This window comes from Acipenser ruthenus, chromosome 29 (assembly GCF_902713425.1).
Source record: "Acipenser ruthenus chromosome 29, fAciRut3.2 maternal haplotype, whole genome shotgun sequence".
In the NCBI taxonomy this organism is placed as follows: Eukaryota; Metazoa; Chordata; class Actinopteri; order Acipenseriformes; family Acipenseridae; genus Acipenser; species Acipenser ruthenus.
Genome location: NC_081217.1, coordinates 22,108,269 through 22,130,764, shown reverse-complemented (window position 1 = coordinate 22,130,764; position 22,496 = coordinate 22,108,269). Strand labels below are relative to the sequence as shown.

General features: G+C 48.7%; 1 protein-coding gene across 2 annotated transcripts; it reads right to left on the bottom strand.

Annotated features, from left to right (window-relative positions):
* Window positions 1-350: 350 nt before the first annotated feature.
* On the bottom strand, window positions 351-21,785 carry LOC117428007 (DENN domain-containing protein 2C). 2 transcript variants are annotated; one of them, XM_059003500.1, is made up of 19 exons: window positions 21,161-21,785; window positions 13,190-14,238; window positions 11,941-12,086; window positions 11,324-11,436; window positions 10,752-10,988; window positions 8,479-8,557; window positions 7,712-7,756; window positions 6,601-6,788; window positions 6,285-6,394; window positions 5,931-6,000; window positions 4,921-4,998; window positions 4,630-4,770; window positions 4,382-4,530; window positions 3,982-4,159; window positions 3,780-3,821; window positions 3,300-3,408; window positions 2,725-2,967; window positions 2,178-2,264; window positions 351-1,966 (listed from the first exon to the last, which is right to left on the bottom strand). In XM_059003500.1, the coding sequence occupies exons 2-19, from the start codon at window positions 13,924-13,926 to the stop codon at window positions 1,935-1,937; spliced, it is 2,784 nt and encodes a 927-aa protein (XP_058859483.1). In that variant the 5' UTR covers window positions 13,927-14,238; window positions 21,161-21,785; the 3' UTR covers window positions 351-1,934. The 2 variants fall into 2 exon arrangements, with proteins under 2 accessions (XP_058859483.1, XP_058859484.1); XM_059003501.1 differs by having other exon boundaries at window positions 10,791-10,988; window positions 21,161-21,784.
* Window positions 21,786-22,496: the final 711 nt, after the last annotated feature.

The following is a 22,496-nucleotide window of genomic DNA, read 5'->3' as shown; positions in this document are numbered from 1 at the left end:
AACATTCTGCTATGTTTTGTTGTGATTTTAAATTCGTTTTTCATCTCATTTTCTTCTCAAAAACCACTTTTGCCGACATGTTTTTAAAAAGCTTGTTTTGTTTTTAATTTGTGTAAGTCGCTTTGGATAAAAGCGTCTGGTATATAATAATCATCATCATCATCTATAAAGTGATGTAAAATTGCCTTTTTTGTTTTTTTGAACCAGTATGACACGTGCTGGTCATTCTAATCCTTATTGTGATGTCGTTGTGATAGTACCGTGACATCACTGTGACATCATGTAAAATTAGAATCCTTTAGTGTTCTCATTTGTAACAACTTCATGTATAGCGCATTGCTGTGGCACAGTTTTATAAAAAGTAACATCAAACACTGTTTATTTTGTAACACCTAGCATTATTATTACAGAAATAAATAAATAAATAAATAAATAAAGAGCTTGACATCTCTTTTAAAAGCTGCAATCAGATCTTTGGAGGGAAAGCTCTAAATTTTGAAAGGCACATGGGTTTAAAATGAGGGCTCTTCAGCTTGCAATGGATTATTGAAAAGTCAATCAGAATGCAGTGAGAAAGGGATGGGGTGCGGGGCAGCTGAAAATTAAAAAAAAATTAAAAAAACACTCCTTAGTGAGATTTATACAAAAGAGTTTATTCTTTAGGATCGTTCAAAGAACACCCCTGTTAAATACATAACACTTTCACATGACCCCACGACACGATCACTGGCACAGACCCCCGAGCAGACCCGGGGGGGGGGGGGGCGGAGGTATCCCGGGGGGGGGGGCTCATGACACCAGTGTCTGGTTTCAATCCCAGTTACACCAGTACTCGGGGCTGTGCCAGGCAGCACTAACACAGCAGGTACACAGGGAAGGACGCTGTATACGTGATCTTCTGCCCCCTCTGAAGGGATCAAACCTGTCTGATACGATGGGACTTTGATCATTAAAATTATACCTTTAAAAAACATACCATGCATACATTCCACCTACATGATCTGTAGTTATACACACTCAATTGGTAGCCTGTTAAAAAGATAAATAAATAGATTGGGAGCTGAAAAGGTGAAAGTTCACGGAAGGAACTCCTTTGCTTTCTTTCTCCGAGTGTCACTGCGGACACAGCTAGCCTCAGAAAGCACGAGGACGGCCGTTCTCCTTCAAAGACGTTTTTTCATGTCCGTGGTGGTTTAAAGTGGTTTGTGTGTGTCATTGTGTGTCAGTGTGTGTGTGTGTGTCAGTGTGTGCTTCAGTGTGTGTGTCACAGTGTGTGCGTCAGTGTGTGTGTGTGTGTGTCAGTGTGTGTGTCAGTGTGTGTGTGTGTGTGTGTGCGTGTGAGACAGCTACACAGGGACACACTGGAGGCATCTTCAATAGAGAGAGAGAACGGTGAATCCTGGAGATATCTGCTATCTTACATGACTGTGCTCCAGTTAGGTCCTGATCCCCACTATGAAAATCTAGTAATCCTCCTCAGCTCACTGTGACTGAGCGACCCTGTGAGACGAGCCCTGCGCTGCCCAGTGCCACAGCATGCGGGGAGAGTTCACCATCGCACTGGCCTGCCCGGGGACCACACTGCAGGGAAGCTGACACATGAATGAAGTTAAAGCCTGTGAAATACTCCTTTCTAACCCGGGTATTTGTGCTCAGTGGACCTCTGCCTTCCTGGATCCTGTTAGCATTGCTCTGAATTAATAAACCAGTCTCTTCATTTTGAAACTCTGTTCCAGTGGATCCCAGGAGCTGCAGTGCCTTTATTAAGACTCTTTGTCAACAGCTGAAAAGGTGCTGGGAGTGTGCCTCTGCCAGCCAGCCAATCAGGGACAGGGAACCCTCTTTCGGCCGCTCCCACTCCCTCGGGCAGCCAATAGGCTCCCGTCTGAGCTTGCTGGTCCTTTAATGGTGAGTTTAAGGCGGAGCTTGCCACTTTACTTCTTTTGAAGAAATTTCATTTTACTTCCTGTAAGAGAAACCAAAATAAAGCATGGATAGCGGGACTGCGTTTAGTGATGAAAGAATGAAAAGATCTCGTCAAGGCCAGGACGCCATACGACACACTCACACGCACACTCACACGCGCACGCATGCATACACACACGCACGCACGCACACACGCACGCACGCACGCACGCACGCACGCCCAGACCCACACACGCACGCACGCTCCTCACCTAGTCCCTTCAGAAACTTGTTCATGCCGCTGGGCTCCGACTCTGGCATCGTCTCCAAATACTGAGCCGCTCGAAGCTCGAAGAGGCCTGCGGACACCAACAGGGGGCGTTAGTGAGCTGCAAAAGCCAGTTCTTTGTACCACAGGACAGCCAGAAAGAATAAAAGGCTGTTTGTGTATGCGGGGGGGGTAACGGGACACCTTCACACAGGGCAATGCTGGCATGAAGAGACCTGCTTTATCCTGCCACAACGCTCAGCATTGCCCACGTGTGCAGCTCCGCTACCACACAGGTTAAACAAAGCTCCCAGGTTCCCTGATTTTCCAGGGCGTGGCTTCTTTCAGTGCCTTCCTTCCTGTCATTAACCAACCAGCTGCTTCCCCTAACGACCGTTAAGCAGTCGAGACAGAAAACAGTTATCTGTGATTCAGGATACAGAACACCTCACAGTATCTCAAACCCAGGACAGTAAACCTGATATATATTAAAATAACTGTGCTTCTTTGTAAACACGTAGAGTGAATGGACTGGTGAGCCAGACACTGACCTTTGACCCCGCTCTTGCGGAGCTCTCGGTCCTGGATGAAACCGGAGAACGTCTGCGTCTCCATGAAGAGCTGCAGGAACTGCCGCGTGCCGCGGGAAGGGTGGGACTTTCGGAAAGCATCCCGCCGGAGAGCCCTCTGCCCCCCCTCCCCTACCCCCATGTGCAGGGAGTAATGACCCACCAGCTCCACGAAGAAATGCACAAACGCCTCCGAGAGGAGAGTGCTGAGGCAGGGGGGAGGACCTGAGAGACAGGGGGAGAGGGGGAGAGAGGGGGAGAGAGGGGGAGGGAGAGAGAGAGAGAGAGAGAGAGAGAGAGAGAGAGAGAGAGAGAGAGAGAGGTCAGTCACTGCCCAGACACAACTCAATTCATTTGGATTCACAGTGTAACGATATTCTCTGTTAACTGCCATGGTAAAGAGATTGGATGCACTAGCCCCTGGAAAGCGCGGTTCAGGATCAAAATGCCTGGGTTAGCGATGACTGATGCAATGAAACAAGCATTACATGAAATCTAATGAGAGCGAGAGAGAGAGAGAGAGAGAGAGAGAGAGAGAGAAGGAGAGAGAGTCTCACCTCCTCTCATTCCTGCTGCCTCCAGCGCCAGGATGTCTCCTCGCTCCTCCAGGACCTGCAGGAGAGCTGCCTGGAGCTTGCTGGGGAGGATACAGTCCTCATCCGAGATCTGAGACACACAGACACACACAGACACAGACACAGCCTTCACTGATGTGCACTACAGGTCTTTGTTCACAGAATAAGCAGGGCTTGCTGTAAGGAGCTTGTGGGATGGTATTTACTGCTTGTATAGAACTCGATTCTAACTGCACTGTGGCTGGATGGCTAGGAATAAAACCAGAGGGTTATTGAGGACGGAAGCGTCTACAGCGAAGTCTACAAAACCAAAAAAGCATAATTTTTTTTTTAAATAAATAAAATGCACATCAACACCCTCCACACCTGGAAACAGCCAGCGCAGGTACGGCAAAATACTGCTAAAAGAACGACAGGTATGTTTGTACAGGAATAGAGAGACATGCAAGCACAACTACTCACCTGTCTTATGAAGCGGTTTGCACACAGATCCACAATCAGCACCTGGGAAAGATCAGACAGCTCTCAGGACTGCTCACATTTACACCCCCCTGGCAAACTAACACACTGCGGGAATACAGACTGCATTGCCATGGAATGAACTCAAAGTCACAGGTTTTTTTTTTGTTTTTCCGTGGGAGATGGTTTTGGCGGACAGACTCACCTCCTCGATGGGCAGCTCCCTCAGCTCGGGCAGCACACAGGACAGCACTCCAATCAGGAAGGGGGTGGGGGAGCAGGTGATGTCAATCATGCAGGCCGGGAGCACAGGGATGTAGGTGTGCTGCCAGGTGAAGGGGTAGAGCAGAGCGATGGCAGCGTGTGCACAGCGCGACAGGGTGCTGGAGAAACACATGAGAGCAGGGTGAGGGAGGGAGAGAGAGAGAGAGAGGGAGAGACCAGCATAGCAGCAGTGAAACTGAATCCCAGATGCATTGCATTCTTCACTGTAAGAGGCCACGGGGATACACCCAAGAGAAATAAAGTGAAATCCGATAAGCAGTAAGGAGGTGGCTTCTTGATGAAAAGGGGAATGAAAACCCAGCCGCGCTGAGGGCGGTTACCTGAGCTTGTCAGCCACGAAGATGACTCTCCTCTCCAGGAGCAGCGAGGCGAACACCTGCAGCAGCTGGCTCCCTCCCAGACACTGGAGGAGACACTCGAAGTCAACGTGCTCCAGACGGGAGTCCACAGGCCGGCACAGCTCCAGAACCTGCAGCGAGAGGAAGCAGCATCTCAAACATGAACCCACAGACGCGCTCTCAGGCTGGCTGACCTCGCGGGGTCAGAAGCTTGACCCGGACGTGCTCACCTCGTTACCGGAGCCAGGCAGGAAGTTCTTGACGGTGATGGTGCGTCCGGGTGCGGGGAACGGAGCCTCCATCACACTGCGCATGAACGGGTAGACGAGAGCCGGAGAGATATCCCTGCGCCGCTCCACCTCCTCCAGAATCTGAAAACACCGGACACGCCGTCAGTATCAGCAATGCTACACAGCCAGCACGTTCCCCAGGTGAGGAACACAAAAGATCTACGTGCTGGGGAACGGACATAAGCAAGTGGAAGTACAGCGGAGATCTACAGGAACAAACATCTCCCTTACCTTGGCAAAGAGGTTAAAGCAGCCCAGCCGACTGACAATGCAGTGCACCTCCGGGATGCGCTTACCCTTCCCATGGGGCTGAGGAGAGAGACACAGAGACATGGGAGACAAACACCTGGACAGGAATCGAATGAGGAGACATTACTGCTGAGGAGAGAGAGACAGAGACATGGGAGACAAAGCCCTGGACAGGAATCGAATGAGGAGACATTACTGCTGAGGAGAGAGAGACAGAGACATGGGAGACAAAGCCCTGGACAGGAATCGAACAAGGAGACATTACTGCTGAGGAGAGAGGAAAGAGGAGAGAGGAGAGAAAGAGAGACAGACGGAGAGAGAGAGAGAGAGAGAGAGAGAGAGAGAGAGAGAGAGAGACAGAGAGAGAGAGAGAGAGAGAGAGAGAGAGAGAGAGAGAGAGAGAGAGAGAGAGAGAGAGACAGAGATGGGAAACGGGAGACATGGGAGACAAAGCCCTGCACAGGAATCGAACAAGGAGACATTACTGCTGAGGAGAGAGAGGAGAGAGGAGAGAGGAGAGAGGAGAGAGGAGAGAGGAGAGAAAGAGAGACAGACGGAGAGAGAGAGAGAGAGACAGAGAGAGAGAGAGAGAGAGAGAGAGAGAGAGATGGGAAACGGGAGACATGGGAGACAAAGCCCTGCACAGGAATCGAACAAGGAGACATTACTGCTGAGGAGAGAGAGGAGAGAGGAGAGAGGAGAGAGGAGAGAGAAGAGAGAGAGAGAGAGAGAGAAAGAGAGAGAGAGAGAGATGGGAAACGGGAGACATGGGAGACAAAGCCCTGCACAGGAATCGAACAAGGAGACATTATTGCTGAACAGGATTCCTTTTTTTGATTGATATTTTGAGAAGCCGCTACACCACTAGTGTCACAGCAATGCAATTATATAGCACAATGCAATGTAATTATATAGCTCACAGCAACGCACTGTTAACTGTGCTGACTTCCACAACCACACCGATAAATCAAACAAACCCAAGTATAACCTACCAAGAGTCTGCGGCAGTACCCAAACCAGCGGCCTCCGTCCTCTCCCGTCAGCACGAAGGAAAAGGTTTCACTGCAGAAACAAAGGAATGCATTCAGACACCAGAAGCTAGAACACCGAACACAGCAAATAATAAAACTACAACAGCAGCTGGAGACAAAGCCTGTCTGCTGTATTTGCACAGCAGATTCGTTCAAAGCATTCGGGACCGGATGCTGCGTGCTTTCCTGAGTCTAGCGTGGCAGGTCATTTCAGACGACCGCGGCCGGGCTTAGCGAGGGTCCCGCTGGATTTCGTACAGTGAAGAACACAACGGGTTCATGCTTCAGTTTCTCCGTTACATTAAACAAGCGTACCTGGGGAGCTCAGCTGAAGGTCTCCAGTCCTGGGAGTCGGGGAAGCAGAAACTGAGAATGGCTCTGAGCCGCTGTTCTGCATCCCGGGACTGTCGCGTGCACTTCTCAAACTGTGAACAAGAAGAGGGACAGCAATCCGTAACATCTGAGACTCTCAGCACCTTCATAACAATGACAGCTCCAGTCTAAACACTCCATTCACAGCTCTGCAGCGCTGTCATTACAAGCACCTTCATAATAATGAGAGCTCCAGTCTAAACACTCCATTCACAGCTCTGCAATAAAGAGGGCATTGAAGGGCTGTCAGGAGTCTCACCTTGTTGGGGAACTGCTGTGTGATCTCAGGGGTGTAGGCGCTGCTGGAGGGTTTCTTGCGGAGCGACACGACGACGAAGAGCTGGAAGAGCTGGTGCTCCTGAAGCTCGTAGAGATCCCGCTCCAGCGTCTGATAAAGAGGGTTCCTCCGCAGAGTGGAGTGGACGTGCACCGAGCGCCGGCCACCGTCTGAGAGGAAGAGACGCTCGTCAGAGCCTGGGACAGCGTGCAGGCAGGGGGAATTCAGAGCCTGGGACAGCGTGCAGGCAGGGGGAATTCAGAGCCTGAGACAGCGTGCAGGCAGGGGGAATTCAGAGCCTGGGACAGTGTAGGGGGAATCCAGAGCCTGGGACAGTGTAGGGGGAATTCAGAGCCTGGGACAGCGTGCAGGCAGGGGGAATTCAGAGCCTGAGACAGCATGCAGGCAGGGGGAATTCAGAGCCTGGGACAGTGTAGGGGGAATCCAGAGCCTGGGACAGTGTAGGGGGAATTCAGAGCCTGAGACAGCGTGCAGGCTGGGGGAATTCAGAGCCTGGGACAACGTGCAGGCAGGGGGAATTCAGAGCCTGGGACAGCGTGCAGGCAGGGGGAATTCAGAGCCTGGGACAGCGTGCAGGCAGGGGGAATTCAGAGCCTGGGACAGCGTGCAGGCAGGGGGAATTCAGAGCCTGGGACAGCGTGCAGGCAGGGGGAATTCAGAGCCTGGGACAGCGTGCAGGCAGTTCAATCCAGAACTATTTCAAAAACTCTCTGTTTCAGGTTTACTCAATATAAAAGTTACACGTTTTTAAACGTTGGCTGTGTGAAGTCTCCGGTCTTCGCTGGTTACTGGCGCTCCCGTGGGTTAGGGAACCTGTTTCTCCTCATCGCGCTACTGTGGACCCTACCGGTCAGGCGCCTGGTGAGCTCAGAGCGGACACCTGCAGGGCTGCCCTTCGTCCTCCAGAGGGCGCTAGCTCGCTGACCTCCGCTCTGGAGTTCCTGGGTGTGGAAGAGGAAGCTGGCTCGGTCATGGGATCGGAGGATTTATTATTGGTTTATTTTTTTAAAAATAGTTTTTACCCCTTGAATTATTGAACACAGATCCGCCGGCACCTGGTCTGGCTACTCACCTACACTGGGCTCCTCCGTGTCACTCTCTGTGTCACTGGCATCATCTGGAATGAAGTACAAGTCAATGTGAACACACTGCAGTAATTATAGGAACACTGCTTCACGCTAGATTGCCAGAGCAATAAAAACATGCCTCAAGCTTTCATCCAAAACAATAAGACACGCAGTGCTGGTACACAGTGTGACTCTAAAAGAATCTGCAGGGACCAGCGATGCTCAACGTTTGGTTCACATTCTTATATCCCAGTGTTTGATGATCAAATAAATTATGCAATTTGGTTACAGAATTACTGCAGCCTTTAAAAAACGAGCTGTTAAAGGGTTAATTTATTCCAGCTATGTTTTCTTCAGTATTTAGGAAACCTGTTTAGCATCACAGTGACTGTGACTTCTGCAGTGATGAGTTACTAAATGGAAAGGTGTGTTCAAAGCTCTGGATGTCTACTATACTCTTATACAGGGAATGGAAATAAGACATTGCATCTGGTCCTGGTTTTACTAAGAGTTGAGTAAGACACACCTGAGCTTGTTACCTTTACACTGGGGCTGATCCAGCACATATTAAAACCTGGAATGGCTGAAACTTATTCCTGTTACAGTAGCCACAATGGACCGTACAGCTTCTGAATCCTGCCAGCGAGCAGCAGTCTAAACTGGGACGCAGATCTCTTTCAAATCACTCAAGGTGGCAGGTTGAAATTCCTGGAGTCCTAACCTAACTGCATATCTAAGCAGCGCCAATGCAAGCGCCCCTCAACCCACACACCTCTGCCGCTGGTCACCTGGGTCTTCACTCGCTTCTTTCCCCGCTTGGCATTAAAGATCTCCTGAATCTTGTTCACAAACTGGAAGGGGAAACAAAACCATTTAGGATTTGTGAAATGTGACATTAAAAATCGACGCCGGCTCCGCTCTCCACACACACAGCGCTGAAATGAACTCCAGATGAGAAGCCTGGGTCTGGCTGCCAGGTCTCCTGGGAGATCCATGCTCGACGCGGGCTGTGGAGTCCAGTCCCCGAGCAGACACGTGGGCTCTGGTTCCTTCGATCTGCACGCTTTCACAAACGCCAGCTATTTAAATGAGCTGCAGCTGAGCGGCTAACTGAACAATCCCATGAATCTTCCCCTTCGCACGCTCTCATTCTCTATATATGCAGCCCTTTGCAGAGCTCTGAAAGTCTGTTACTGCAAACCTCTCCGTTTCTTTAGGTCAGCTGCACGTGTAAGAGTTACAGAATTATTATTTCTTCAGCTACAATTAAAGCCTGGACCCGTTTCGAGCCGTTGCATACAGAAGCTGCACTTCACATGGAATTATCTCCTTAGCTATAATCCCTTTAAGATCAATTAAAACAAACCCACTTCTCAATCACCAAGCAACTTCCGACAGACAGGAGTATATTTTGAACCTGCAAACGGCACACATCACTCTTTTTTGTGTCCTTGATGTAGTTTTTTGGGGGAGACCGAACCAGTAAGCTGTTAGATGGAATGTGGTAAAACTTCCTGCAGCAAATGTTTGTTCAAAGTTTCGCCAAACTCAGTTTGGGGGAAAAAGATAAAGAGTAAAAGGAAGCCATTCCAAAAATGCACACGAGGATGTCGACAGTATCTAGACACAAAATACCAGCAGCGCAACCACGAAGAGAAGCCTCTGTCCCTTAGAGATAAGGGTCAGGGGTTCGTTTCTGCGCTTTGGCCAGTTGGACGCGTCAGTTTTATTTCGGGAGTGAGGGTGTCCCTAACTAAGACGAATGTTTTTTTGGCTGGTGCCTCCTTCAGTGTCCTGGGTTCCTACAGTGGCTCTACAGATGTGTAAAACGGGCCGCTCAGTTCAAAGACAGCCTCATCAGGAGTTCAGCTGTTTCGATTCTTAACAGATTTCAGCCCTTTTTAAAATCAGCCCTAGGGCTAGATGCTTGACATAAACCCAGCGCTGTCTCCAAAGCGCCAGGAAAACCTTCTGCATTAAAAACTAGAGGAAGAAACAATGGGAGCGCTGGAACACAAAGAGCTCTGGCTGCCAGCGCAAACTCCCAGCCAACACACTGGGGAGAGAATTCATTACAGGAAAACACTTTTAAAAAGAGGGCTGCAAGAGGTGGCATCTCTTACACAAGAGACACCTACCTGTAGAAACTCAACAAGCATGTTAGTGACACTCCCCTTCCACAGACACATTATATAACCTGTGCTAAAGCTCTGTGACAACTGGACCAGCAGCAGCTCTCTAGAGTTATGCAAAGCCTTTTCATTCATGCAGGCTTTATTAATACAGTACTAAGAGCATGCAAAGAGACATTTCTAAGCAACTTTTGAATTTAACATGAAGCTTCACACTGGTAATGCAACTGGAAACCATTGATCTATAAGCTGTTGCAACGTACATTCAATGCTGTATAGTAAACTGATCCTTAAAACCAACGCGTGACCCGTACTTCATCAAGACCAAAAATTTCACCCCCTCTGAGCCAATTTCCCACCTCCTTCTCCCCCAGTAGCCTCACTCCTATTCCCTGCCCCCCTCTCACCAGCTCCATCAGGATTGAACCCTCAGCCTCTTCCCATTGCCAGGGGTCCAGGGGGTGCCTCCAGTCCCAGCCCAGCAGCCTCTGTCTCTGTTTTTAATGTGGCAAAGCAGCCTTGCTTTCTCTGTCCCCGCTCAGGGTGTTGCTGACTGCACACTGGCTCTGTTAACTGGCTGGCAGTCGCTGTGTGAAGAACATGCAGGGGCTGGATTGGGGGTTTAGGAGGAATTGCTTGGCTAGGACAGCTTTGGTGTTTTTTTTTTTTTCCATACAGAAATAGCTGGCCTATAAGAAGACACTTGGAAGTTCCGGTTTCTTGTTCTGCAAATGGATTTGCAAACACATTCACACACACACACACAAACACAAAGTCTTTCCACACACACACACACACACACATCTTTCCTCGTGTCTTCAATGGAGTTTCTCAAAGTATAAATTCCTCACTGCTGAGTGTTTAAGAGTTACCCCCCCCACACTAAGTCTATGCAATGATGAGCTTTGCTAACCCTGCGCACAGCACGCCCTCTCTCCCCCGGTTCTCGTACCCGGGGCAGCACCCTGGTCCTCCCGTTGCTCTCTGGGCCCGGCACGCTCCTCTTGCACTCTGAAGTCGGTGAGCGCGGCGTGGCTCGGGCTGCAGGGGGCGCCGCTGTGCACGAGCGGCTGGTCTTGTGCAGGTCACGGGCTCTCCAGCTCTTCGAGAGAGGGATCTGTCTCAAGAGACTGGCTGGCTTGGGGGGCAGCTGAGGAGGCAGGAGGGAGAGGAGATCACAGGTGAATGGATAGGGGCATGCAGTTAAAAATTATTCCCAAGTATTCCCTATACTGTTTTTATCGAAATGCACCCAAATACAACATTTGACTTGAAGCTGACAAAAGTAATAATCTTCTCTGGGGTCAACAGGTTTAGACTGACACCTAGTGGGGAAAAAAATGGTAACGCAATGCAGAGTCCCGCACGCTTCTTTATTCAAGCCAGTGGGGTAGCAGGTATCATATTTTAGAATGAAAATACACTTGATGTAAATCTGTGAAAGCTCCACGTTTGAGAGTGATGTGCACGGCACGGACGGCCTACCTTGGGTGGGGGAGTGGGCTGTCCGGGAGCGTGTCTCCAGGGAGCGGTGGCTCCTCGCAGCCTGTGCAGCGCAGGCAGCTTGACGTCCTCGTACGCGTTCTCTTTGGCAGGCTCTGGGGGAGCGTGGAGAGACAACAGGGGGAGAGCTCCAACACTGCTTTCACATTTAACACACAGAGCCTCCGTTCCATCAGGGTAGGGGGGCTGGGTAACTCCCCGTCCCAAGCAACCTGCTTGAACACTGCACTGACAAGCCAGGCTGCACAAGCAGCTGTTGAGCGTGCTACCACTTCTCACCAGCAGGGGTCAGACTCCATAATGACATCACATCACTAACTTTTACACTGCAATACTGTTTTCCAAGGGGTGCACATTTGGCGCTATGGAGCTAGATTCTAGCACCAGGCTACCTCACAAGTAGACATGTTGAATTAAAACAAACAAAAAAAATGTATTGCTTAGCAACCACAGATGTTGACAGTTTCTCATTGGGTCTGGACTACTCCCATGACCCCCCCACCCTAACTAACACCTCATCAAGTGCAGGGGGAGGGGGGCTCGATCAGGGAGGGGTTTGATCATTTACCAGCAGCAGGCCCTCGCGTGTGCGTGTGTACCTCGAGATTCACAGATGATATCCTCGTAAATGTTGTCCTCAGACAGAGCGTGGTAGAGCCCCGACCGGCACCCCTCGGTCGCTGACTCTCTGCTGCCAGGCACCAGGAAATTGAGCCGCTCCGCATCTTCAAACTCAAAGGATTTCCTGCGGGGAAAACAAAACAGCAGCCTTCAATACCAGGGGAAGAGGGGCCAGGAAAGAACGGACTGCAGACTGCCTGACACACACAGCTACGAGAGCGTCCGCGCGTGCGTGCGTGCGTGCGTGCGTGCGTGCGTGCGTGCGTGTGTGTGAGCCCTGCACTACAGTCAAACCTCAATTACTCACAATATTTCTGGCTGTTCAGGCTACAGTTTTTCAAGCCTCACACATGTACTACAGGCACAGCTGGGCTTACACTCCCTGGACTGACTCACTGTGCAAATTACTCCCATGACATGTGCTCCTCACAGCACAGGAAAAGCTGGTTTTGGTTATAACAACAAGGTAGCCTTACTTGTGTAGGTGTTATTCATGGAAGACACCTTCAAATCTCAGCTCAAAGTTATACCGCTATGAACCACCTCCAGGCGCTAATACAGCCATCCTTTAACTCTATATTTATCTCACTGGTGTTTCCCCTAAAGGGTGATTTCTCTCCTTGCATTAACGGGTGTGTTGGAGATCCTAGAGGGTCTTGGAAGACTAAGCCACATTTTAACCAGCGGTGTGTGACTCCCGGAAGCCTTCACACTGCCTCTGGCTCAGCTCCTGTAAAGCACAAGTTCCCTCGACCTTGTTTCAGAACTAGGTCAAGATTAGACAATGCAGTGCGCTGCTGCCAGAAACAACAGCATGAGGTCATTTCCCAACGAGAGCTCGGCTCTGCACAAAACAACTGGCATTCGAAAGCACAAACCCCTTCCACTTCTCAACCTGCGCTTGTGAATCCTGCCTCAGAACTTGAGACGCACAGAACAACCGAAAGCAACTGTATCGAATCGATACAGAAGAAGACCCTGAAGGGGAGAGATCTTCCGCTACAGAAACTTACAAAAGATGCACTCCCTGGCTATCTGATTAGTAACCCACCTCTATATGCACTGGACTCTCCACCACACATGGGCCACAATACCACAAGATAACTGCAGGCACCATGTGGAGTTTATATGCTACAACTACTCCAGCGAGTATATAAAATAATCTGACTTCAACTGAAACTGAAAGCTGTGGGATTTGAGCTCCAGCCCTGCTAAACCCGGGCGTACCTGTTGGGTTTTCCTCGTGTGATCCCGTTTACAATCACCTCCGGGCTGGGGGGTGGGTAAGTGCTAGGGGAGGAGCTTGGCCCGTTCCTGGCTGCGGATTGGCCCTTCCCGAGAATGCAGCCCCCCGATTGGCCTGGCGGGGCGTGCTCTCCCAGGTACTGGAATGTGCGCTGGGGCTTGGGCAGGGGGTTGACTGGGAGACCCTCCGCTCTCCCCGTGGCCTCCTTCTCGGTGGAGCTGGAGTTCTCTCGTTTCCTCTTCAGTTCCGCCTGCAGCTCCTCCTGCTGCCAGGGCACGCCATCCATCCTCTTCCAGAAACCCCTGGAGGTGTAGAAACTCCCGGGGGGGAGAGACCTGCAAGCGTCCCCCTCCAGGCTGCCGTTTCCCGGCTTCTTCCCGCTCGGAGGGCCGCAGTCTGAGCTCACCACTTTGTGGTTGTCTTTCAGATTGTTACCGCCACCTCCTTGGACGGTTTGCTGTTGTTTGGTCACGCCATCAGGGGCCTGGCAGGCTTCCCTGAAATCGAGGCCGAGGCTTTTGGCCTTCGCGAGGCCAGGCTTGCCGTTACCGTTCTCGGAGCCTTCGGATTGGGTCCTGGAAAGCACGCCGTGGCCACCCCCGACCTTCGAACCCTGCTGCTGGCTGCGGCCCTCCCATTGGGAGATCTTCTGCTTGATGTTGATGGCGGGGTTGCGGGTGAGGGCCCAGGGAACAGCCCCTCCTCCTGAGGCATGCATAGCAAAGGGAAGAGGCTCTTTAGTGAACACCCATCCTCACTACTACTCTCTCTCTCTCTGTCTCTCTCTGTTTCTCTCTGTCTCTCTGTCTCTCTCGTTCTCTCTCGTTCTCTCTCTCGTTCTCTCGTTCTCTCTCTCTCTCCTGATGGAACAGTAAGGACGGAGGTCTGCAGTGGGGTTGTTCTAGATCAGTTCGGAGGGCTTCAGGCTTCACACATCTCCCCGTTCAGTTCCACTCCGGTGTGCCATCCAGACATCTTCATCGCAAGCTTGGCTCCGTCGACAGGGTCGTACTGCAAACCAGCGGGAATCCTGCGGGAGACAAGAACACAAACAGGTTTGTTCAGTGCTGGGGAAGGAGAAGCACAGCGATGGGCCTCTCTACAGAGCCCAGTCACTGTACCAAACCTTTACGAGGTGGAAAAGATCACAGAATTCACTGCAGAGGAAAACCCTTTTTAAAACAAAACAAAAACAAAACAAAAACATAAGGGAGGGCCTTCTTGCAATCGAAACCACCTCATTGAGAAGAAATGCCGGAGCCTAAACCACTTCCACTGCTGAGCAGAAATGAGATTTTAACTCCACACCGCCTGTCACTCTCTGGTAGCACAAGTCCAAACAGTTAAACAAGTGAAGCTGTCATCCCCAGCAAAAGAAATACAGTGTGCTTGGCATCAACACAATAACACACACAGAGGCTTATTGAGGGGGGGTAGTGTGGAATAAATGAGTGAAGACCAGGCTTCTAACACGCAGTAAGAGACTCTCTCTGTTCTTAAATGACCTACATTTGCTCTGCGGCTGTTAGCTCTGAAGCAGCCAGGGTGGACAATGGTGTTTACACCCTTTGTCCAGCCCTGAGGGAGCAGGGAGGAGAAGGGAAAGGGAAGGGAAGAGACAGAGCATTCGACAGCAGAGGCCTCTGGAGTTGGGGGGGTGGGGGGGGGTTGAGTTAGGCCGGTTTCCGTGGTAATCTTGGAATGTCTCAGTGAACACAGTGGAAATGTATTGCATCTCTCTCTCACACAGTACCCCTCTATCAATGTGTGATGCAATGCAGCCTGCTATCTCACAAGCAGTGCTAGGAGGATGGGAATGGAATCAGCTGTATCGACACCATGACTGCTGCTGTGCTGAGATTGCTTTTTGCAAAGTTATAGATCAAAGGCTTGAACAGTTCCTTCCTGGCTCCCCAAGCAATGCCCGTGCAGCTGCTTCTCCAGACCCTCCTCACACACAGGAAGTGACCGGTGACCTCTGCCCCTGAAGGCCAGGGTAGCCTATTGTTGTCACGGCAGCCGTTTCCAGGATCGACGGTCCGGCAGGGACGCGTTTCCCGCTCGCTCTTGCTCGAGCCATGGCGACCGGCCAGGGTGTATTTTTAAACACCACGAGTCTGTGGACACAGGCGTCTCACCGGACAGCCTTGCAGTCTCTGGAGGGAGGGGCATTTCCATTCTCCACTCTCTGCAGCCCAGGCCTCGCTCCCAGTTTTATTTCGGTTCTTCAACACAATGATGCATTATGTAAGACGTCAGTATTCTGGGGCACAGTCTGCAGATTCCAATACCAGTAGACATTATCCATTTTACTGCTGCTCCTAATAAAGTGACCACACCCTGCAGAAAGTTTGCACAGCAAATGCAAAACACAGCCTCATGAATCATCTCGAAAGCATGTATTCCCTTTGCAAACTGTTCTTCTCTCTAACACAATGCAGATGGAATAATCCGGCTGGATTCAGGGGGGGCACATTTTCAAGTCGCAGTGAATTTACAGTAACAGGAAAAATATATTCTTCAATACAAAAAAAAAGAAAAACTCCTACACTTTACAAAGGAAGTCTCTTCAATTCCATCCTTTACGATGCTGCCAACGTTTCTTATTGCAACGTCTGAAATGTTATTTTGGATACATTGTTTGACTGTGTTAAGGCACTACTGAATTCACAAGCTTCTCTCCAGCCCTAATTCTTTATCATACACATAGGTAACGCAGGCTGGGTCAGCAAAGAGTCACGAGATATCTGTACAGGTGCAGACAGCAACGTGTTTCAAGAGATGTCTCTTAAATCAGACACTGATCTAACCTGTCCATGGTGAAAGACAATTTGTTGTCCCTTTTCTAAAAAAATGATTCATCCCGAAACACTTCCCCATTATTCCACCCTGTCCCGGTGGCCGTGTGAGTCTCCCCCTGCAGGGCACAGTAACAAGGTGTGTTTCCAGTCACTCGACACGCCCCCTCACCTGTGCAAGCACCTCTACACAGCGAGAGGCTGTCACGTATGTCCTGGTATTTCTATCACAGCAGGCTCGATTGAAATAATGGTTTGTTGTTTTAACCTGCAGGAGTGTGTTTCGTATTCCCAGTTCTAACACGACGTCTGCTTGCGTAACTGATTTCCCCCTCAATAGTTTCACCAAAGGATGCAGTCACAGATGCAAAGCTTCAGTTAGCGAGTCATTAATAATCAGTGGACATTAAACCTTTTCAAGCAAAATCTCTACAAAGTGCAGCAAGTTCCTGAAACAGATTTCACTTTGAAAGCTTTTTTTACATCCTTTTCCAATCAAAGTGAGATCTTCAGGTTCTCGGTATGAGCAGTGAACACGCTTGCCTGCTGAGACACCTCGCAAGATCGGGGGGTTCCCCGGCAACCATTTCAGCGTTACCCCCTATCTAAACAGTGGCACTGCTAACGCCTTCCCTAAAGCATTCAGGTTTCAAATGAACTACAGTTAGTAAGAAACGCAAGCGGACTTTGATAAAGGGGGTGCATGTGGCTGGCACCTGCACCCAGGTACCTCTCAGACAGCAGGAGAGTATCCGAGTACATCTCTTTATTCTGTCTATAAGCCCCAGTCTCCACAGCCCCCTGTCATTAGCCCTGAGCTGTGGAACACACCCAGTCACAACAAAGACACATTGTATGAAGCCAGGCCGTGTGAGTCTCCCCCTGGAGCCAAGTCCAAAACAATGTTACAGTAGCATCAATGATACCGAGTAAAGTACGACACCACCAACATAACGAGCACTAAGGGCAGGTAAAGATGTGCTCTAGATGAAGATGCAATCACGCAGGGGCTGGACTCTACAGTGTACAGTCCTTGTTTTAAAGGTGTGCTCTAGATGAAGATGCAATCACGCAGGGGCTGGACTCTACAGTGTACAGTCCTTGTTTTAAAGGTGTGCTCTAGATGAAGATGCAATCACGCAGGGGCTGGACTCTACAGTGGACTCTACAGTGTACAGATGCATCCCAAAGCCAAGATCAGAAACTCTGCACAGACGGGATTCAATCCGGGGACCTCCTGATCGCATGACTCCCCATGCACTCTGCACAGCAACGCCCTTCCTAGGGGGAGCCACTGGGGCAGCATGATCAACAAGTTGAGAACAGAAAGCAGGAAGTGTTTTTCTGTTTATTTTAAACCTTGTCACAGTCATGCACAGAGCGGGCTCTTCTCGTTCTCGTTCTTACACTCAGCACTGCCCCTACAGACCCACAGCAGGGTGGCTCAGGACAGAAAGTGCAGGGAGCTCCTGATTAGACGAGCGCTGTCCTCCTCCTGCTGCTGTACAAACGCCTGGCCCCTCCGGCACATCGCCCTCGACAGGATGCGTCTGCCTTTGTTTCGCTTATCAAAGGAAGCAGCCCCTTTGGGGTCAGGGTGCAGCCAATCCCAGATAAAAGATAAAAAAAAGGTAGGAGTTTCCATGGCAACCAGCCCCCACCCTTCCTCCCCCAGCACTGTTCAATACTGTGCACAATAAACAGCACAACATCTCTATGGTCTTTAAAGCAGAGCGCAGGCTCCAGTGCTGGCAGGTTATCACCTTCCACAAGTCACTCTGTGAATACAAAGTATTAGAGCACATGTTTTATATTATATATAACTATTTCAAAGGGAATAGGTAAATAGCCCTTTTTTCTACTGTGCTGCGATGATAAGGCATGCCTTGGTTTATTGAAGTTTTATAAAATGAAGCTCCAATCACTTTCAGCAATTACTGGATGCCACCTTCATTGTGAAACGGCTCCAGCCCAGCTGGCTTTGTGCAACAAAGTTCAGTCTCCAAACTTCGCACACTCGCTTCTAATCCCTGCAGCACCAGCTCTCCTCCCTCCCTCAATTACAGCAACCGGGCAGGGATCAAAGTCAAAGACTGAGGCGGAGGGGAAACGCGCCGGCAGTGCTAGACAGAGAGCCGGTGGTGCTCGTCTCAACATGTTCAGGGAGATTAGCCAGGGTGGAAGGATACATATAAATAACTGGCTGGCCTGTACGCAAAGACACAGCATAGGAGAACGGCTGAGAGGCTGCTAACAAACAGACAGGGGGATGAGATGAGGTACCGCTGGGTCCAAACAAGCACAACGGCTCCGAAACTAATTTCAGACTTTTATAAAGTGAACGAGTGATTACTGTCGTGCTTCATTGTGTGTTTGAAATCATCAAGAGAAAGGGAACAGCCCGGAAGCATTTTCCAACTAGATAACACTGAATTATTCACAAAGGAACAATTCATAAACTGGTGGGGGGGGGTTTCTGAATGTGTGTATCGTCAGGTTCAGAAACAGCGCTGTCAAATCTTGAACGCCTGCAGATATGTGCTGTACAGTATGTACAAACTGCATTGCAGGAAAGAGGATTCCTAAAATGTGTTTCATACGTTTCTAAGGGTTATACAGTGGAACTGTTTTCTGATGCACCGCTCTGGAAAATCACGCTCAGACGACGTAGCGCAGTTCCCATCTGTATTTTAAACCCATCTTGAAACACCTTTCACCAAAGGAAGGGTTTACTCGCACGCAAATACTACAGAGTCTGTTTCACACAAACGATACTATAATATATGTTTGTGTCTGTCCTGAAAGCATTGAGCAAACTGAAGCTGCATTTCCTCTGAGGTCCTGACTCCTCCGCACTCGCGATTCTTAAATGGTTAATATTTGCTTTCACTTCCAGTTCATCTCTGCCGGAGAGCCCCCCCCCCCTTCCTCGTCACACAGACAGTTTCACATCCCGTCCTACGAGACATGGGACAAAAAACCTGAATACTGGAGCGACTGTGTGTGAGAAAGTGCTCATATAATCCTGAGGACCAGCTCCCAGATTCAAGTGAAAAATGCATTTACTGTACTTGTTATTCAAACCCACTTCACCTGTGTTGCTGTGCTAATGGATCTGAAGCCTAGGTTGAGCATTCGACTGCTACATTATGGAAGCAGTGTCATGGAAATGCAGTTTCTAAATAGGCATGAATTTCACAGAACAGCAGACTAGCTTTCTTCCATGCTGGAGTCCGTGCAGGTTTATACTCATGAGCTAAACAGCGGCATATATTGCAGAATGTTGCACACTCCTGTACTCCAAGTTTACACAGCTTTAACACGTAAAATACACAGAGTCTCAATCCAGTGCAGATAAAGTCTACTGGCATGTAATCCTTGTAACAGGATTGAAATCCTCCCAGCCTCTCAATACCAGACCACTGATCACACAGCCTGCAAGAAGGATCTGCAAAATAATCAGCCAGCGTGCCACCTTTCAACAAAACCTTATCATTAGTGCAATCAGGGTAAATGATACCCCACGATACACAGACAGACTCCAGACCCACATCCTCTGCAGGGCTCAGCCTGCTTCTGAGCAGCCAAACGGAGGCTGGGATTTGAGGCGGGACGGGGGTGGCAGGCGTGTGTTGAAAGTGTGATGCACTGGACTGAAGACATCTTGAATCTGATCCCACGCCTCCCTGCGTGTCTGTCTATAAACCACAGCAGATCTAAGCCCTGGAGGGCCAAGGCTCACATGAAGGGACAGTCCTAGAAATTTGTTTGAAGTCATGTTTAAAATGCGCGGACTGTCTGAATCTCCGCTGTTTATTCTCTTGTAAAGGAGCACTCGATTGCTAAACATGTAGTCATTTTTCACTTGTTTTAAAACTTTTATATGTGGGACTGTCAAGTTTCAGAACGGTTCTATTTCTAGTGACCCCTAACAGCTCAAGTGCTTTGAGACGAGGGAAAGCGACTGTTTGAAATGTTGTTTCAGAGTCGATTGGGATCAGCTCACTCATCAAAGTGCGTGTTATTTTGATTTCCTTTCCCTTTACTTACAAAGACATGATAAAGACTTTCTCATCTTTGACGAAACAGTTCTCAAAAGAATCTTACTACAGTAGTTTCTTTTTGTACATTTTTTTATATATATATAGTTTTAAAATGACAGACTATTTAACGCAACAGATAAGACTTCAGAGCACTGAGGTGCCATGGAGCTGGCAGCCCTCAGTCATCTGCAGATTTGTTCTGGAATCACCCATCAAGAAGATCACATGAATATCCCTCGAGTATAAAAGGGAGAGCTACATTTCGTTGATGAAATCCACCTTAAACGCCACACAGCTATAAGGGGAGGTAATTTGGATCACAATGACATAGTGTTCAAATAATAACACATTCACACCAGCCACAGCAAACATAAGCCCTTAAACAGTGTGGAGTTAGAATATCTACGACAGGAAGCTGTTAATAACAGACTCAAACATTTCTGGGAGCAGCCGCGATGTTGTTATGTGTGTAGCTCATACAAAGTTAATCGCTATTATTATCTACTTATTTGTAGAATTATTTTTTGATGGAATGAAAGCCTCATCTACCTGCCTGTTTAAAAAATATGCCTGCGGATCACTCGCTGTGCGGCTGCAGTGGAGAGTATATTATTAAAATAGAAATGGTTTTTGGATAGGTTGTCTGTGGGAAAACAATATGTACAGTAGGAATTTAAATTTAACAGCGCGTATCCCCCGAGTTCATGCTGAAGAACAATAGCCTGTTGTGCTTTTTTTTAAAAAGCATGCGGAAATGCAATTGCACAGATATTTATCAATTTATATGGCTCATATTTATATTCAGGCACTAAGCAGTTTGTTTAAGAAACTCAAAACCTGACGAGACTCGTTTTTCGGCTCTCACTGGTGTATGAGAGTATTTGCTGTTTCGAGTGGCAGTGCAGAGACTTAAATAAACAGATATTCATTAATAAAACAAGCTGTGTGTGAAATGCGTTTTCCTAGGAATGACCACAGCCGCCTGTCTCCCATCTTCTTAAGAAACGGATCTCTTTCAAAAACTGTCAGTAGGTATGATACTACAGTACATGCAATTACTTCCAGCAGCGTAAACAAAAACGATAAGAAAACACAGTCAATAAATCAGTACCTTGTTCTTTTAATCTGTCCCCCTTTTCTCCAGCTAGATGCCACTGGTCCATTTTAATGCCCCGAGTCGCATGTCGCGGTGTGTTGTTATTATTATTATTATTATTATTATTATTATTATTATTATTATTATTATTATTATTATCTCCAGTTCCAACAATCCGACTCAAAACTGTGACGAAGAAACGCCGCTCTCCTCCTGTCCACAAACCTGACCCGCCTGTGCAGGTTTATATTTTAACGTCTTTTCATTCTCCCGGACTCTGTGTCGTCTGTGGTTTTCGGCATGTGGTCGTTCAAAGGGTTGCTTTAGAGCGAGGAATAATTGTTTGCATGATTCATTTCCAGCCAGGAGGTTTTGAAAGTTGACAGGAAGTTTTTTTTTTTTTCCTCTAACTCAGCAGAGTGGGATTGGGAAGCGTCGCTGTCAGTCACTCGGGTCTCGGTCGGTCTCTCTCCCCCCTCCCCGAATCTGCAGGCAGTTTAACTGCGGTCTGTTGTAAAGGAGGCGCCACAGAAATGAAAAATAAACTTAGAGACACACAAACAAGGAAATGTGACATTCAGATATCTGCAAGGACGAGTGACATCACAACGTCACAACGCGTTAACGTGCTAAGGTCTTGCCAGTCTAAATTTCTGAGTCACTTTCTAAGTTTTTTTTAGGGATTTCAGGAGAGTTTGGGGGTCAAGGACAATGTGATGGACCGACACAGCTTTTTAAACAGGCCTACACAACAAAATATAGAGGGGTAGAGAGAGAGAGAGATATGAATGTAAAATACAGCAATATAAACCAGGGTGAGGCATTTGTATAGGATTCTGGAGTCTTGGAATTTTACATAATTAAGTTCCCTCCACAATGTTATTATAAACAATAAATAGTTCACATGTGTTTTTTAACATGAGTATTTCAAAAACAGTAAACAAAAGCATTTGGATTTGGAAAAATTAGATCCCCTTTCCCCTTTGATCTCATTGTAGTTTGGTTGCCAGGAGCAACAGGTGAGTTAATAACCTCCTGCTGCTGCAGGTAGATGTGATAGGAGATGTGATGACCACGCACATCTCAGAAGGGGAGAAGGCCTAATAGAAAAGGGAAAGAGGAATGTCCTGCAGCTTGAAAATACAGCGCATGTACACAATGTAAACACACTGGTAGGACTGAGGGACAGCTGGTGTCTCTTTCACAGTGAGGAATGAACAGTACAGAGGGGTACACCTGTACAGGACAGTGAAGATCCCTGGAATCATTTCGTTAGCTGTCACCATTTTGAAACGGAGCAGGGAGGTGGGTGTGTGAGGGGAGCTCCTTCAGAGGTCAGGCCCTGTCCTTT